The 20,119-nt window shown below is 35.5% G+C and overlaps 1 protein-coding gene and 1 pseudogene across 1 annotated transcript in view; both read right to left on the reverse strand.

The window, feature by feature from the left end:
• The window catches only part of TFB1M (transcription factor B1, mitochondrial), a 70,372-nt gene that overhangs the window by 27,880 nt on the left and 22,373 nt on the right, over positions 1-20,119 (reverse strand). Inside the window, exons 4-5 of the mRNA XM_072828611.1 lie at positions 18,971-19,122; positions 6,223-6,342 (exon numbers count right to left, since the gene is read on the reverse strand). Of these exons, the coding sequence (XP_072684712.1) occupies positions 6,223-6,342; positions 18,971-19,122 (272 nt within the window). The remainder of the gene's footprint in view (positions 1-6,222; positions 6,343-18,970; positions 19,123-20,119) is intronic.
• Positions 15,529-15,835, reverse strand: LOC140634926 (c-Myc-binding protein pseudogene; annotated as a pseudogene).

Consider the following 20,119-nt stretch of genomic DNA (forward strand, 5'->3'; position numbering starts at 1 on the left):
GAGCTAAACAAAATGAAGATAAGTAGAATGCCTGATAAAAAATAAAAGGAATGGTCATAAAGATATTGGACTTGAGAAAAGAATGGATGAACCCAGTCAGAACTGCAGCAAAGAAAGATAAAATATAAAGCAGAACCAGTCAGAGATGGAGAACTCAATAACTGAAAATAAAAAGACACAATAGAGGGAATCAACAGCAGATTTCAGAGAGAATTATAGATTGGTGATCTGGAAGACAGAGTAATGGAAAGCACTACGCTGAACAGCAAAAAGAAAGGATAAAAAATGAGAATAGGTATTACATCAAGTGTAATAATATTTGCATTATATGGATCCTATGGAGAAAATATAAAAAGGAAGAAAATTTGTGAAAAAATAATAGCTGAAACCTTACTTAATCTGGGAAGAGAGACATCTAAATCCAGAAAGCACAGAAAGCTCCTAATAAGATTAACCCAAGGAGATCCACACCAAGGCATATAATAATTAAAGTGTAAAAAAATAATAATAAAAAGAGAATGTTAAAAGCACAAAAAAGAAACAGTTACATACAAGGGAAACCCCAAAAGCCTATCAGCTGATTTTTCAGCAAAAACTTTGTAGGCCAGAGGGAGTAGCAAGATATATTCAAAGTGCTGAAAATGGAAGAACAATTGCAATCAGGACTACTCTATCCAGAAGGGTTACTATTCAGAACTGAAGGTGAGATAAAGAGTTTCCTAGACAAACAAATGCTAAAGAAGATCATTACCACCGAAACAGACTTACAAGAGTGTTAAAGTGACTTGAGTGGAAAGAAAAGGTCATAACTAGAAGAAAATTATGAAAGGAAAAAAATTCCCAGATAAAAGCAAACTTCTAATAAATCCAGTAGATTAAATCACTTATTAATAAAGCCAGTATGGAGGTTAAAACATAAAAGTAGTTAAAAAAAAACCCACAAAAGTAGTAAAATCAATTATATCTACAAAACTCAGCCAAGGGATTTCACTTTTTACAAAATAAAAAGACGCAAAATATTATATCATATACATAAAATACAGAGGGGGGAGTAAAAATTTAGTACTTATAGAATGTTTTCAAACTTAAGCAACCATCAACTTAATAAAGCCAGTATGGAGGTTAAAACATAAAAGTAGTTAAAAAAAAAAAACCACAAAAGTAGTAAAATCAATTATATCTACAAAACTCAGCCAAGGGATTTCACTTTTTACAAAATAAAAAGACGCAAAATATTATATCATATACATAAAATACAGAGGGGGAGTAAAAATTTAGTACTTATAGAATGTTTTCAAACTTAAGCAACCATCAACTTAATACAGACTGCTATACACATAAGATATACATGTCTCTTGGTAACCACAAACCAAAAACCTATAAGAGACACAAGAAAAATAAAGCAAAGAAATTCAAGCATAACAATGAAGAAAGCCATCAAACCACAAGAGAAGAGGGCAATAGAGAATAGAGAACTATGAAAAAAAGCACTAGAAAACAATGAACAAAATGGCAATAAGTACATACCTATCAATAATTACTTTAAATGTATATGGACTAAATCCTCTAATCAAGACATCGGGGGATTGAATGGATTAAAAAAAATCCAACTATATGTTGCCTAAGAGAGACTCACTTCAGATCTAAAGACATATACAGACTACATGTAAAGGGCTATAAAACATACACCATGCAAATGGAAGTGAAAGATAAATGTCAGGGTAGGGTAGCAATACTTCTATCAGACAAAAACGACTTTGTAAAACAAAGACTCTAACAAAAGACAAAGAGGAGCACTACATAATGATAAATGGAAAAATCCAACAAAAGGATTTAGTGATTATAAATAGCCATGCACCCAACATAGGAGCACCCAAATGCATAAAGCAATTATTAACAGACAAAAAGGGAGAAACTGACTATAATACTATAATAGCAAGGGACTTTATCACCTGACTTACATAAATGGATACATCATCCAGAAAGAAAACCAACAAGGAAATTGTGCCTCTGAGTAACACACAGATCAGAGAGCCTTACAGATAGATATATTCCATCCACAAACATTTCATCCCAAAATAGCAAAATACACATTATTTTCAAGTACACATGAAACATTCTTCAAGACAGATCATATGTTGGGCCACAAAAAAAGTCTCAATAAATTTAAGACAAATCATAGTGAACATCTTTTCTAACCACAATAGTATAAAACTAGAAGTCAATTATAGTAAAATATGTGGAAAGAACACAAATATATGGAGGCTAAACAACAGGCTATTCAACAATGAATGAGTTAACCAAGAAATCAAAGAGAAAAAAAATACATGAAACAAATGAGAATGAAAACACATTAGTTCAAAATCTTTGGGATGCAGCAAAAGCAGTACTAAGAGTGGATTATAGCAACATAGGCCTACTTCAAGAAACAAGTAAAATCTCAAAAAACCAAACGAGCCATACAACCTAAAACAGAAAAAGCAGAACAAAGCCCAAAGCTCGCAGAAGGAAGGAAACCGTAAAACTCAGAGCAAAAATGAATAGAGGTTAAAAAAGAAAAATCAACAAAAACAAAAGCTGATTCTTTGAAAAGATAAAATTGATAAACCAGATTCAAGAAAAAAAGGACTCAAAATCAGAAATGGAGGGAAAAAATAATACCACAGAAATATAAAAGATTACAAGAGAATACTGCAAAAAATTATATGCCAACAAACTGGACAACTTAGAAACGGATGAATTCCTAGAAAACATAATCTTCCAAAACTGAATCAGGAAGAAATACAAAAATTTGGACAGACTATTAGTAACACAATCAAATCAGTAATCAAAAAACTCAACAACAACAACAAAAACAAACAAATAAATAAAATAAAATAAAATAAAATAAAATAAAATAAAATAAAATAAAATAAAATAAAAAAGAAACTCAACAACAGAAGTCGAGGACAAGATGGCTTTACAAGTAAATTCTACCAAACATTTCAAGGACAGTTAATACTTTCTAAACCATTCCAAAACATAGAAGAGTAATGAAAATTTCCAAATTCATTCTACAAGGGCAACATTACCCTCATACAAAAACCAATCAAAGACACTACAAAAAAAGAAAACTACAGGCTATATCTCTGATGAACAAAGATACAAAAATCCTCACAAAATATAAACAAACCAAACTCAACAATATATTTAAAAACCATTCACCACAATCAAGTAGGATTTATTCCAGAAATGGCAAGGGTAGTTCAATATTTGCAAGTTAGTATGATACATCACATTAATAGAAGAAAGGATAACCATATGATCATTTCAATATTTGCAGGAAAAGCATTGGACAAAATATATGCATTCATGATAAAAACTCTCAACAAAGTGGTCTTAAAGGAAACATACCTCAACATAATAAAGACTGTATATGGAAAACTTACAGCTAACATCATCCTTGATGGTGAAAAACTGAGAGCTTTTCCTCTAAGATCAGAAACAACACAAGAATGCCCACCCTTACCACTTTTATTCAACATAGTACTAGAAGTCCTAGGTACAGCAATCAGACAAGAAATAAAAGACATCCAAATTGGGGATCCCTGGGTGGCTCAGCAGTTTAGTACCTGCCTTTGGCCCAGGGCGTGATCCTGGAGTCCCAGGATCGAGTTCCGGGTCAGGCTCCCTGCATGGAGCCTGCTTCTCTCCCTTTGCCTGTTCTCTGCCTCTCTCTCTCTCTCTGTGTCTCTCATGAATAAATAAATAAAATCTTAAAAAAAAAAGACATCCAAATTGATGTGAAAAAGTAAAACTGTCACTATTTGCAGATGACATGTTATTATATATGGAAAAACCTAAAGGCTCCACCAAAAGACTATTAAAACTGATAAATAATTCAGTAAAGTAGCAGGATACCAAATTAATATACAGAAATCTATTGTATTGCTTTACACTAATACCAAAGTAGCAGAAAAAAATTAAGAAACCAATCCCATTTATAATTGTACCAGAGAGTATAAAATATCTAGGAATAAATTTAACAAGGAAGTGACCACCTGTATTCTGAAAACTATAAAAGACTGATGAAAGAAATTGAAGATGACACAAATAGAAAGATTCTATGTTCATCGATGGGAAGAACCAACACTGTTAAAAGCCCCATACTACCCAAAGTAATCTACAGATTCAATGCAATCCCTATCAAAATACCAACAGCAAGTTTCATAGAACTAGACTAAATAATATTAAACCTATATGGAACCACAAAAGACCCCAAATAGCCAACACAATCTTGAGAAAGAAGAACAAAGCTGGAGGTATCACAATCCCAGATTTCAAGACATACTACCAAAACTACAACAATCAAAACAGTAAGGTACTGGCATAAAAAAGAAACGTAGATCAACAGAACAGAAATCCACAAATATACACTCAATTCATCTTTGACAAAGGAGGCAAGAATATACAATGGGGAATAGACTGTCTCTTCAACAAATGGTACTGGAAAAACCAGACAGCTACGTGCAGAAGAATTAAACTCAACAACTTTATTTCACCATACGCAAAAATAAACTTAAAATGGATTAAAGACCTAAATGTGAGACCAAAACCATAAAACCCCTAGAAGGTAACATAGGCAGTAATATCTTTAACATTGCCATAGCAACATTTTTCTAGATATGTCTCCAAAGGCAAAGGGAAACAAAAGCAAAAATAAACTATTGGGACTATACCAAAATTAAAAGCTTTTACACAACAAAGGAAACCATCAACAAAACAAAAAGGCAACCTACTGAATTGGGGGAAGGTATTTGCAAATAATATATCTGATAAGGGATTAATATCTAAGTTATATAAAGAACTTACACAACTCAACACCAAAGGAACAATTCAAATAAAAAATTAGCAGAAGTTTTTCAAAGAAAACATACAGATGGCCAAGAGACACATGAAAAGATGCTCAAGATTCCTATTCATCAAGAAAATGCAAATCAAAACCACAATAAGATATTATCTGTCAGAACGGCTAGAACCAAAAAGACATGAAACAACAAATGTTGGTGAGGATGTGGAGAATAAGGAACCCTTATCACTGCTGGTAGAAATGTAAACTGATGCAACCACTGTGGAAAACAGCTTGGGCATTTATCAAAAAATTAAAAATAGGAATACCATACAATCTAGTAATCCCAGTACTGGGTATTTACCCAAAAACACAAAAACACTAATTTGAAAAGATATACACACCCCTGTTTAGAGCAGCATGATTTGCAACAGCCAAGATATGGAAGCAGTCGAAGTGTCCATGGATAGATAAATGAATAAAGAAGATGTGGTATGTATGCATGTATGTATGTATAACACACACACACAGGAATATTACTCAGCCATAAAAAAAGAATTAGATCTTGCCTTCTGTGATAACATGGAGGGACCTAGAGTGCATATGCTAAGTGAAATATGTCAAACAGAGAAAGACAAATACCAAGATTTCAATTATATATGGATCTAAAACATAAATGAACAAGCAAGACACAAAGAAACAAACCTAAAGTCAGACTTAACTACAGAGGACAAAGGTTGCCAGGGGGAAAGTGGGAGGGAAGATGGGTAAAATAAATAAGATTAAGAGGTACAAATTCCTAATTATAAAAAAAGTCATGAAGATGAGAAGTACAGCATAGGGACTATACTCAATAATACCGTAATAACATTGTATGATGACAGATGGTGACTTTACTTATTGTGTGAGCACTGAGTAATGTATAAAAACTGCTGAATCAATATGTTGCATACCTGAAACATAACACTGGATGTTAAACTACTTCAATTAAAAAAAAAGATGGAAAAATTCACAATAAAAAATATTTGATGTAACCTGATTGCAGAAATCACAAAATAAATACTGATTTCTTTTTTTGAGGATTAGGGGACTATATAATTTATCTTACATACTGGAAAACCTTTAAGAGTACAAGGTGACAATAACCACTACTACAGTAACACGGATAACAGTAACACTCCACCACTACTACAGTAACACGGATAAACCTAGACATTTGGTCACAATGAAGGGGAGAAAAATTAGGATAAGAACAATTCACACAGTGTGGTTTTTCTTATTCTGGAGAAAAAGAAAAAGTACAGCTTGTATACAAATGACAACCAAATTCTAGAGATAATTTCCTATAACACATCCTCAGATGAACAAAGATATACAAATAAACAGAAACTTACCTCTGGTTTAGGGACAAAAGCCTGACCAGGAATTGTCAAGATGTGCTGAACATTGCAGAGGTACTGGGCCATAATAGAAAGGCGACTACGCTGTTTGCTTCCTGTATTGGCTGTCAGTCTCTACAGAAGGACAAAAAGGAATTTTAGCAAACAATCCAGTCTGATAAGGTGGAATGCAGCCAACATCCTATTATCTATGGATACTAGATGGAGTTTTGAGACAAATTTTAAAATCATAGGCTATCTGACACATGATACATAGATAACACCGGGAACATTTTCCTCCATATCAATTGAGGTCACCTAAGAAGTGTGAATGCATGCATAGCATCAGAAAAGGTGGAAAACATAAAGGCCATCAACAGGAATGAGTAAGTAAATGGTGTTACCAACACAGATCCCAAAATACAAAATAATCAAGTGACAGAAAATATGTAGAGCATGATTCCACTTATATAAATACTTCGGGGGATCCCTGGGTGGCTCAGTGGTTTAGCGCCTGCCTTCGGCCCAGGGCATGATCGTGGAGACCAGGGATGGAGTCCCACGTCGGGCTCCTTGCATGGAGCCTGCTTCTCCCTCTGCCCGTGTCTCTGCCTCTCTCTCTCTCTCTTTGTCTCTCATGAATAAATAAATAAAATCTTTAAAAAATAAAAAAAAATAAAAAACTTCAAAGCATTACTTTTTATGGCTTCCTCTGTGTGTCTGTGTGTGTGTTTGTGTGTGTGTATATCTACATATGCATGGGAATGAATATCAATTTTAAGAGAGTAAACTCATAGGAGAGAAAGAAAGGGGACAGAAGGGGGTTCCCTGCATACCTACAACATTTTAGGTCTTAAAAAAAGACATGAAAAATATGGCAATATGTTAAGACTGGACAAAGTTGGGTGGTGGATTAAAGTAAATTAGGTGCACTGATTTTTAAAAAATGTATCCTGTTTCTTTGTGTTCTTAGAGTTCACTGTATATTCTAAACCTCTTCTAAATGATACAGGGTCAACATTGCAAACACCAATGGTTACTGGATTAATCCTGGAGTTGGGTATGCTGCCAGTGTGCCTTCCCACTAAACAAAGATGTGATGCTTTTTGAGTTGTGTTTACTGCATTACGTTTTTTCTTTCCTGCTTCACTGTCATGTGAAAATCCCTAAAATTCCCCATTATTTGCTACTTCTAACCTGCTGTGGGCATGAAAACCACATAATTTGGCTTGTAAGAGCTTTGCCTTAAGATGAAAAAAATAGGTTTTAAACTGAGATGCTTAGAAAATTTCCTATGGGCAAAGTTGTAACTGTGTAGCATCTATTTTGTTACTCAGAAGCCATTCCTCCCCTTCATCTTTTCAAATTACCTGGCTCTTGTCTATATTTAGACATTTGAAGTTACTGGGAGGCTGAATTCAAGAGAAGTGATGAGTTGCTTTAGTATAAATGACAAAGTAAGTTCTTCCTTACTGAACTGTATAATCAAGAAATGTATATATTCTCAAGAAAATGTCAAAGATAAACACTAGAAGCACATTTTTAATGAATAAACTTATGGATCAAATGCTAAAAAATATTTCTAGCTCCTTATAAATTTCTTTTGGAGCTTAACTGTACCATTGGCATAAAGGTAAAAAATTCAAAGTGTATTGTATAACGGCACACTTCAAAGCAGTTGTGCAAAATTAAAATCCAGCATGAACATAATCACAAAATTAAAATATAAACCAAAAGAATGGGGGATCCCTGGGTGACTCAGCAGTTTAGCGCCTGCCTTCGGCCCAGGGCGTGATCCTGGAGTCCTGGGACTGAGTCTTGCATTAGGCTCCCTGCATAGAGCCTTCTTCTCCCTCTGCCTGTGTCTCTGCCTCTCTCTCTCTCTCTCTTTCTCTGTGTCTCTCATGAATAAATAAATACAATCTTTTTTAAATAATAAAATAATAAAGTAAACCAAAAGAATGTCTCCCCTTAAAAATCATTATTTCATGCTAAATTCTCTTTCAATATTTTACATTTCAAAGGTGTTTTCACTGATGAATTCAACAAAATTTTAAAAATCACTGGAAATAACTGGAAAGCAAACTAGTGAGCCATGGAGGGTAAATACTTTGCACATAAAGACATGTTTAAGTCTATTTCACTTAGAGCAGTAGGCATCCACTCCTGCCCAGGGAAGCCTGACCCATCCAAACTCTGCAGCACATACACTTAGGTTGAGGAAATGTAACATGTGAATCATGTATCTGAATTTAGAAGAAAGCAGCACACAAACCTGTCCCAAATTTGTTATGGAAAAATTCAAGCCACAGAACAGAAGGCTCCGTAAAAGCCTTCATTTAAAACTAGCACAGAAGTTAAAATGGTTCATCAATCATTCAAATATAAGTTAATATTTGTGTGATAGATATGCTATCCATAAAGCTATGAAAATTCAAACTCCATTACAAGATAGAAGATTTTAACAAACAACAAAAGGCCAGGACACCAAACCAGTTAATTTTTCAGTAAAAGGCAACCTCTAACCCTTGAAATTTTAAAAGCATTCTAAGTAGAAGAAAAACAAGGGGGTCAAAGACTTCACAAGGACAGTATGATTTTCCTCCTTATTTATCTAAAATAATTTTAAGTAAAAATATTAGGCTTATTCCTAAGAAGCTACACAGCCAAATATCAGGGACAATGAAAACTATGTAATTATTGGCGAGGTGACTCCCTCTCTGTTAGGGATGTGACCATTAAATAGCCAGGGTCCCCTGAAGATGGGAGGACATAAACAGGCTAATCCTGGACCCAAAGAAAAGACCACAGGTCCAGTCACACGGAGAACTTGGTCATGACTTCACCGGAAAACATACGACCTGCTTTCAAGTTCAGCCTTCCTTGTAACTAGCTCCATGACCTTCTGGAAGACATTAAACTACTCTGAGCCTCAGTTTCATCATCTATAAAATGAGGTTAGAGGAGATTTGTTAAGGTCTCACTTACTGCTACACAGTCTGATTCTACTTTATGAGCTGTAACTTTATACTGTCTATATGTTCTTTAATGTGTGTGAGCTGAATTCTTCTATTTAGACCCTGCAGACCTAAAGAGAAGAGGATCATGCTCATTTACTTCTGTTCTATAATTCACAAAGCCAAATAAAGTGAGTGGTAAAAAAGTGCTATCTGTGAAATATAAAATTACAAATATGAGTGTCAAGAGCAAATAGGGTATATAAGAAAGTGCTGCTATTTTCACTTGCAAAATGTGAAAACTGGTTAGAGGACGAGTGTTAACCATGCTTCTAAAGCACTCCAGAAATTATGAAAACTGGTCAGAGGACAAGTGTTAACCATGCTTCTAAAGCATTCCAGAAATTATAGACCGAATATAAACTCTTCTCAATATTCATACTAAAATTTAACTAAAATCAACACTTTTTATGGTTAAAGAAAAATAATTGCATATGGTGGAGCTGAAGCAACACTATTATTAATAACCACAACTGACATTCTGAGTCACTAAAAATATTACTCCATCTCTTAAGCCTCTGTTCCACTGCATTTTTCCCCAAAAGAATTCAAGTACATGGTGTTTTGCATCTCAATTGTGTTACTCAAGAACAGAATACCATAATAATCATGTTATCTGAGAAAATAAAAGTACAAGGACAAATCAAAAGGCTGAGAAAACAACAAAGAAAACTATTAAAATGGGCTCAACTCAAACATACAGAAGAGAGTTAACAGATTCATGAGCAGTAAAAGACACTGACCTTTGGAAAGTGGTAATGCCTTAGGGTTCCTAACAAACACAAAAGAGTCCTACATTTTTGACAGAAAATTCTAAGACTGCTAAGAAAAAGATTTTATGGATAATACTCTAATAAAAGTTTCCTATCCTTGGCATTACAGACATTTTGGGGTAGTAAACGTGGGGTAATTTTCTATTGTGGGGGCCTATCTTGCATACTGAAGGATGTTTACCAGCATCCCTAACTTCTATCCACTTAACACCAAGAGCATCTCCTAGTTGTGACAACCGAAAATATCTTCAGACAGGCAGAAGGTGAGAATATGGCCAAATAGGAGGATCCTGAGCTCACTTCCTCTCATGCACACACAACAGCTACAGCTCTATTTAAAGCAACTCTCCCTAAGAATGACCTGAAGACTCACAGAACAGCTCTTAGACAACTATAAGGATAAAGACAAAACCACATCAAGAAGGGAAAATGGGATAGAGACGTGGTCAGGTCAGGAACCAAACCCTGGAACTGAGACCCAAAAGTGGGAGGGGTATCACAGGTAAAAATGTCCTTCCTGAAAAGTGAGAGGTTACAGTCCCACACTAGGCATCTCCCACCCTGGGGATCTTCACAGAAAGATAAACTCTCATAACTTGTTTTTGAAAATCAGCTAGGCTTAACTTCAAGAGAATTGGAGGGCTAAAGGAAACAGACTCCATGCTTAAAGGAACCACACACAATCTTACTTGCTCACTCTACCAGAGAGGCAGCAGTTTGAAAAGTACCTGGGCCCTAAATAAAGGAGTTTACTAACTCATTTTAGGGAGCATGCCAAAGGGGCAGGGTTCTATAAGAACTTTATCCAAGAATGGAAATGCTGACAGGCATATTCTTCTTGCTCTCTGTCAGCCTAAATAAATCTGATACTGGTGGGCACCAGTCTGACACTACCCATACACCTAGCTAGCGGTGCCTGTTCTACACCAGTGTTCCCCTGCAGACCTGCCTTGTCAAACTCGCCTTCCTGGTAGGCATTCCTTGGCTCCTATCCTGCATCCCTGGCAGATACCCTTGGTGGACACTGTTGACCCTAAAAGCAACTCCTGCTAGGGAAGTAAGGAGGGGACACCCCTGCCCACCAGTCCACCTACTGAAGTCATGGCCCAGTCATACAAGGGTGCATAGAGCCAACACGGGGGACATCCCTAAAGTACCTGGTACTGGTGACCACATTTCTAGGCCCCACAGCACACATTCCACACAATGCCACTACCTTCAATGCCAGAAATCACTGCTGACCTAACCTATCATATATATATAGAAACAAATACAGGGAGTCAGACAAAATAAGCAGACACAGGAATAGGTTCTAAACAAATGAACAAGACAAAACCTCGGAAAAGAACTAAGTGAAAAAGAGATAAGCAATATACCTATTAAATAATTCAAAGTAATGGTTATAAAGATGCTCACCAAACTTGGGAGAGGAGTAGATGAACACAGCCGAGATTTCAACAGAGATAAAAAATATAAAAAAGAATAAAATCAGAGCTGAAGAATATAATAACAGAAATGAAAAACACAAGAGAGGGAATCAACAGCTGATCAAAGGATGCAAAAGAACAGATCAGTGATCTGGAGGATAGGGCAGTGGAAATCATTCAAGTTAAACAGCAAAAAAGAAAAAAGAATGAAAAAAATGAGCATAAGTTAAGGGACCACATGGACAACATCAAGCATACTAACATTCATATCCTTTATGATATGATAACACAAAAAGAGGAGGCAGAAAACTTAATTTTAGGAAATAACAACCGAAAAAATTACCTAATTGGGGAAAGAAAACAGATATCCAGGTCCAGGAAGCACAGATTCTCCTGAACAAGATAACCCAAAGAGGTCCATATGGAAATACATTAATTATTAAAATCTCAAAAATTAAAGACAAAGAGAGAATCTTAAAAGCAGCAGGAGAAAAGCAACTAGTTATACATGAGGAAACATTCATAAGAGCTGATTTTTCAGCAGAAAATTTGAAGGCCAGAAGACATGATATATTCAAAGCACTGAAAGAAAATACTCTACCCAGCAAGAAAGATTATCATTCAAAATTAAAAGTGAGATAAGGAATTTCTCAATTAAGCAAAAAAGAAAATATCATAACTAGAAGAAAATCAAAAAAGAAAAAATTTCAAAATTTCACTGGCAAAACCAAATATTATACATTAAAGGTAGTAGATCAATCCCTTATAAAGCTAGTATGAAGATTAAGACAAAAGTAGTCAAATCAACTCTATCTACAATAATTAGGAATACACAACATAAAAAGATATACAATATGACCTCAAATACATAAAACATAGGCAGGGGGATAAAATAGTAATGCTTTTAGAATATCTTCGAATTTAAGCAACCATCAACTTAAGGAGGTGATTACATACATAGGTTATTATATATATATCAACCTCTTCATAACCACAAACCAAATAATAGATTCATAAAAAATTAAGAGAAAGGAATAAAAGATCAGTACTGAAGAAAGTCATCAAATCAGAAGGGAAGAGGGCAAGAGAAGAAACAGAGAACTAGAAACAAACCAGAAAACAATTAATAAAATCAAAATATGCACATACCTATCAATAATTACTTTAAATGTGAATGGACTAAATTCTCCAATCAAAAGATACAGGGTGACAAACAGAAAAATAAGACCCATTTATATGTTGCCTACAAGAGACAGAAAAGACACAATCAGACTTAAATTGAAGGGATAGAAGATATTCCATGCAAATGACAGTGAAAGAAAAAAGGTAGCAATACTTATTATTGGATAAAATAGACTTTAAAAAAAGACTAAGGAAATACAAAGAAGGGCATTAGTAATAAAGGGATCCATTCCAACAGGGTTGAACAATTGTAAATATCTATGCACCCAACCTAAATATATAAATATATAGAGTAAATACTAACAGACACAAAGAGTAATACAGTAATAGTAGGGGACTTTAATACCTCTCTTAGATCAATTGATATTTCATCCAGACGAAAATTAATAAGGAAACAGTGGCTCTGAATGATACATTAGACCAAATGGACTTAACAGATATACATAGAATATTCTATATAAAACAGAATATACATTCTTTTCAAGTGAACATGGAATATTCTCCAAGACAGATCACTTGTTGATCCACAAAACAAGTCTCAATAAATTTAAGACTGAAATCCTATCAAGTAGTTTCCAACCACAATGATACTAGACCAAAAAAAATCTATTACAATAATAAAAAAAAAAAAAACCCAAAACTTTCAGAGGAGTACTTGGACAACTCAGTCAGTTAAGCATCTGACTCTCAATTTTGGCTCAGGTCAAGATCTCAGGGTCATGAGATCAAGGCCCACATTGGGCTCCATGCTCAGGGAGGAGTCTGCTTAAGACTCTCTCTCCCTCTGCCCCTACCCTCCCCACCCCTGCTTGTGCTAGAGCACTCTCAAATAAATAAATAAAATCTTAAAAAAAAAAAAAAACCTGGAAAAAAGGCAAACCTGTGGAAGCTAAAAAACATACTGCAAAACAATCAATAGGTCAATAAAGAAAGCAAAGAGAAAATTTAAAAACAAAAAACAAAAAACCTTTAGACAAATGAAAATGGAAATACAACATTCCAAAATCTCTGGGATGCAGCGAAAGCAGTTCTAAGAAAGCTTATAGAGAAACAGGACTACCTCAAGAAATAAGAAAAATCTCAAACATCTACCTTACACTTAAAGGAGCCAGAAAAAGAAGAACAAAGCCCAAAATTAGTAGAAGGAAGGAATAAAGAGCAGAAATAAATGAAACAAATACTAATTAAACACTAGAAATGATCAATGAAACCAAGAGCTGGTTCTTTGAAAAGATGCACAAAATTGATCATTAAAATCTCCAAGCTTCATTATCTTTTTAAGGGAGGGAAGGGGAGAGAGGAAAGGAGAGGGAGAGGGTGGGGGGTGAAGGGCAGAAGGAAAGGGAGAACAAGAATCTTAAGAAGGTTCCATGCCCAGTGCAGACACCAACATGGAGCTGGATCTCACAACTCTGAAATCATGACTTGAGTTGAAATCAAGAGTCAGATGCTTAACCAACTGAGCTACCCAGGCACCCCTCAGCATTCTTTTTGATCAAAAGTTAGTAAGTCACAAGGATGAAAGGTATAGCACAGGAAATATAGACAGTAGTACTGTAATAGAGTTGTATGCCAACAGATAATAGTTAAGACTTGGGGTGAACATAGCATAACATAGTTGTTGAATCACTATGTTGTACACCTGAAACTAACGTAACACTGTGTCTCAATGTCAATTAAAAATACTGATTTCATTAGATGGCTTTGAGGCTTAAATAAGAAAAATATGTAAAGTGGCTTTCAATAGGCATTCCGTAAGTAACAGCTAATATTATCATTATCACACAGGCAAATAAACAAGGTGAGCCTTATGATTGTCTAGCTTACAGCCTGAAAGCCATACTCCATGCAGCAGAGGCAGGAGTATAAACAGAGCCCAGAGGTCTCCTTGATGTGAGAAGCCATAGGCCAGAGCTCTGGGAGACCAAGGCAGCCAGAATTTGTGAGGCAGACTACTGGATATGGAAACAGAGAGAGAAAAGGGGGAATGGGAGGGAGACAGTGAGAGGAAGCTCCTGAGATATGCAGAAGCATCCTTCAAGTCTTTTACTGAGTATTGATCTGTTAGTACATGAGGCTGGAAGGCTGGAGAAAGTAGCATCAGAAAGTAGGACAAAATGGAGCTCACACAGGGCAAGAAATAGTTTGCATTCCCTAATAGGCAAGTAAGGAGCTCTTGAAATACACAGGACACTGGATTCCTCAGAAAGGTTATGACTTAGTATTGGGACTTAATTAGCCCCAGATTAAAGGCTGCCAAAGACCTGTCATAACAAAACTTAAAAGAAAGCTTCAAACCAATTTGCAAGTGACTTACGTATGTGCCAGAGCAAAACCCACCATTCAATCCAATCCACGATCCAGCCCTCGACAAGAGTAAAACAAAACCTCACAATATCTAGTATCTTGTCAAAAATTACCAGGCTTGCAAAGAAGCAGAAAAATAGGACCCACAGAAAGGGGGGAGCAAGAAGCAAACAGTAAAACAGAACAGAAATAACAGAGGTAGTGAAATTAATAGTCAAAGACCCTAAAACAGCTACTATAAATATCATACATATGCACAAAGATGCCAAGGAAAGCATGAGCATAATGAGGTAAGGGAAAATATAAAACCCAAATGGAACTTCTAGAAATAAAAATACAATAACTGAAATGAAAAATAAATTGAGTGTAATTAACAAGTTAGACACTTCAGAAAAGAGCAATGAATTTGAAGACACAGTAACTGGAATTTTTATTATATTGAGTTATTATTGGTGCTTCTAAGTATATGTGCTTATAATAGTTAAAGGGTGATACAGGTAAATTCAATATATCAAGAGAATTGTACAGCATCTATTCATAAAAGATTCTATATTATACAAACTATGAAAGTCACACAAAATCACTCTTTCAGTGTCTTTTCAACTGAGAAGAATCCTATTCAGCATGCTTCCCCTCCTGAGGTGGTTCATACTAAGTAAGCTTTGTGTTCAGATTTTTATTTTCTTCTACAATAGCTTCATAGTTCTCTTTCATTTCTGCTTATTCTAGGCAAAGCAGCTCTATTTCTGGATTTTCTGGGTTAGAAGCTCCTAAATGATGCTTTAAAAAAAATCCAAAGTATTATTAGGTTTCCCTGGTTCTTCATATAAGGCTACCAATACCTTGGTCAGTCCAACGCCCGACTTATCAAGTATCTCCAAAACTGCTTGTGCTTCAAGTTGGCAGTTTTGTAATGGGCCATAGAGACGGCAGCAGAAGCAGAGGTGGTGCCCGAGACTGTGTCTGGCAGACTCTAGTAACTAGGATTTTTATGTATGGTGAATTATTAAATTGTTTCTTAGGAGTTAACCAAATATCCAAACATTTGCTAAATAATACTTTTTTTCTTTTTTTTTCTGCTGATATATGATCTGATCATTACCAAACAAAATTGCCTGATTCTGGACCTTCTAACGTAGCCATCACTCTGTCTCATAACGACTCACAGTGCTTCAAATATTAGAGCTTTACGATATATTTTAACATCTTATAGGCTAGTCTACTCTCACCACTCTTCTTTTTCAAAATTTCCTAACCATCGTTGCTGGTCCACTCTTCAAATGATCCCTGGAGCTTCACTACATTTCATTTGAAAAAACGTAATTGCATTTTTATAACACTCTTTAATTTTTTTTTCAGGGCTCTATTTGTCTTGATTTATCTCAGTGATCTTTTGAGACTCTCAGTAAACTGTGACTATTTTTATACAGGTCCTTCTTTTTTTCCTTAGGTTTCCAAAATAAATAATTACAGATTTTCCAATAATATTTTTGTGTCTCTAATTATGATATACTTTATTTCCTTCAACCCCTACTGTATTTAATTTTCTCTTCGCTTATCACTAATTCAATCCTACACTCTCCCCAACTTACGTAACTATTCTTTCAGTATATGCAAACATGATAGGTTTTTTACTAAATTCTTGCTGCTCTGATGTGAACTGAACATTCTTCTGAAGATGCCCTGCTCTATCTTCCATACCGGGGCTTCCGTTTCCTAGATTTCAGTCTTTCTTCTTGATGTCTCCATCAGACCAATGTTTATAGGTAAAGGCACTGTATCAGACATGTTGATAGAGGTCAGTGAAAAAGACTTCAATAACTGGTGCTAGGTTCATTGGGATCATATATTAAAAACAGTAAAACTGGGGCACCTTGGGGGTTAAGCATCTGCCTTTGGCTATGGTCATTATCTCCAGGTTTGGGACTGAGCCCCGTGTCAGGCTCCCTGCTCGATAGAGTCTGGTTCTCCTTTTCCCTCTGCCCCTCCACCACTGCTCATGCTCTGTCTCCATCTGTCTCTCTCTCAAATAAATAAATAAAATCTTTTTTTTTTTTAATAAATAAAATCTTAAAAAAAAAGTGAAACTGGCTTCTTTTTTCAACCACACACAAAAATCAATTCCAAGTGGATTATAGACGTAAATGTGAAGGGTAAAACAACAGAGCTTCTAGAAGATAACACAGAAGGATATCTTCATGATATCAGGATATAAAAGTCCTTCAAAAAGACACAAAAAGCAATAACCACCAATTTACAATTAAAAACACCTGTTCTAAAAAAAAAAAAAAACAAAAAAAAAAACACCTGTTCTTCAAAAGACACTGTAAAGACAGTAACATGCCAAAGAGTAGAAGAAATTTGCAATACATTGAACTAATAAAAGACTAGTATGGAAAGTATGTTAGAACTCTCCAAATCAATGAGAAAAAGACAAGAGATCCAACAGAAAAGTGGACAAAGGGCAAGCACTTCACAAAACATAAGTTATCCAAAAGGCCAAGAAAGATGCAAAATGGTGCTCAATTTGATTTTTTAAAAACTCAGCAAAAGACAAAACTGCAATGACACACCATTCAGCTCTGATGAACAAAAATGTACAATTCTGGCAATTCCAAGTACTGACAAGGATATGGAACAAAATGAACTTATACAAATTTTGTGGGACTATAAGTAGGCATAATGACTTCGGAGAATAATTTAGCATTACCTAGCAAAAGTGTAGATTTGCAGAACTTATGATCCAGCACTGCCACTCCTATATATATATATATATATATATATATATATATATATATATATATATATATATATTCTAGGTAAAGCTGGAACATGCAGCATGCTCCAGCTGACATAAATAGAAGAATCTTCATCACAGTTTTGTTTGTAATAACAAACACTGAAACTAATTTAGGGTCCAAAACAGGACAATGGACAGGAAAATTATGAGTTAGTCAAAGAGTGGATCATATCTGGCTACACAAACTACAGCTATAAGCAGCATGAGTAAATCAGGATAAAAAGAATACATGCTGTATGAATCCATTTGCATAAGTTCAAAAATGAAGAAAACTAAAGTATATTAATTATACAGATACAGTTTATCTATGAGATAAACTAAGCAGGAAATAAGAAGTCTTGGATTCACAGTACTGATTACCCTAGTAGCATACTAGGTACGATCACAATGAAGCATATACGGGGGTGTCAAAGATGTTGGGAATATAACTATTGACTTGAGTGGTGGGGATTCAGGTGTTCTTATTAGGCACACAAATATGTCATATACTCTTCTGTATTTGTCATATACACTTGCAGTCTGCAGATCCCCTCATTAAACCTCTGCAGCTCACAAATTGCCCTTTGCAGGATTATTTTCTCAAGTGAACCTGGAACACTCTTGCCATGGGAATGCAGGCATAGCTGAAGGAAGGGATTAAGTGAAAGTCTGTGTACTGCAGAATAAGACACCACCCCCTTCCCTTTCTCCAAATTGATTATCACATTCTTTAACTATCATCTTATTCACTTCAATATATCAATTTTAACATATCACATGCCAATCTTTATATATTACTATATCACCAATATCCTACAGGTTTCGTCTGCTTCTAATGTGTTCTATGGCCCTAGTGAGTCCCTGAATGGACTACACTGCCTTCTCGGCTGGTGGCACATCATTCATATTCTCCATGGAGAGCTTACAGCAGTTATGCCTCTTCAGCTGTTGGTTTGTGCATGTAATGGGAGTATTAACTTAGAAAACATAGTCTGGGATGCCTGGGTGGCTCAGTGGTTGAGCATCTGCCTTTGGCTTAGGGCGTGATCCTGGAGTCCCAGGATTGAGTCCTGCATCAGGCTCCTTGTGGGGTGCCTGCTTCTCCCTCTGCCTGTGTCTCTCATGAATGAATAAATAAAATCTTTTTAAAAAGAAAAAGAAAAAAAAATAATAAAAAAGAAAAAGAAAAAGAAAACATAGTCTGTGACAAAAATGCAGGATTATTTTGTTTTGGAATTTCATCATGTGATAAAATAGCCAAAAAAAGTTAAAACGTACCTCTGCCACTTCCTTTTGAAAAGTCAGTGTCATCCGGGTTCTGCCGTAAACAAAAGGTCCATCTCTACAAGAGACATTTTCAAGCCACTTGATAATCAGCGGAGTTGATACACTAAAAGGCAGATTTCCAATAATATGTACATTTGGAGGATCTGGTTAGCAGGAGAAAAAAAAAACCAACTTGTTATGATTTTATCAATGAATTCTGAATTCAATTTTAGTTAAGAATTAAATCAAACTGGATACTAATAGTATCAAACAAAAATATATGAAAAGATAAGGATAAATATTTTTCAGTCCATTTACTCTTCAAGAGCAATGTTTACTCACAATCAGCTCTGAATTATTAAGAAAAACAATTCTAACATTATTAGTGTTCAAAGTCCTCAGGTTTTTTGGCTTAGGAAAAATATGACAAACGCTTGGTTTGAGGGAAAAGCCAATTTTATCTGGACATGATGTGGTCAAAGTCTATGGGGCATCCAGATGAAGCTGTCAGAGGGTCAGATGCCCAGGAATGGGATACAGACTGTGTATAAAGATGGAAGTGTTTGCAATATATAGCAAAACTACAGGAGCAGAGTCCTTCAAGCCAATCTTTAGCACAAGAGAAGATGCTCAAAAAGGAAAAGTCTTAGAAACAACATCTAAGAGGCTGGTGGAAAAATAACCACCAGCAAAGAATAGCTAGAGAAAGCTCACCCATTGTAAAAGGAAGAATAGGAGAACTTGGGACAGGAGCAGAGACACTTTTGGAAGAGAGCAGGTAATAGCCAAATAAATGCCTGAGAGCTCAGTCAGAGACGGTTTGAGGGAGGAATTCAGGAGGTCACTGTGACTCCAGCATGCCTGGGACAGAGCTGGAAATCTGGAGGCAGTGTGCTAAGGAGAGAATACATTTGGAAGGCAGAAACAAGCAGTACCAACCGCTCTGAAGAAGTCTGGCTATGGAGAGGCAAGAGACATGAAGCAGTTAGATGGAGATGCAGCAGTAGCACCTCCATTGTTCTGAGGGGTTTCATAGGCAAGTAATACACCCCATTTATCTATGTATTCCAAGGAGCTGACATGTAATAGTACCCAATAAACTGCCTATAAATGAAGAATGCCTTGGCTGGTCACTGAATCTGAGATAGTGAAAATTAGGTG

This window comes from Canis lupus, chromosome 1, assembly GCF_048164855.1.
Source record: "Canis lupus baileyi chromosome 1, mCanLup2.hap1, whole genome shotgun sequence".
NCBI lineage: Eukaryota > Metazoa > Chordata > Mammalia > Carnivora > Canidae > Canis > Canis lupus.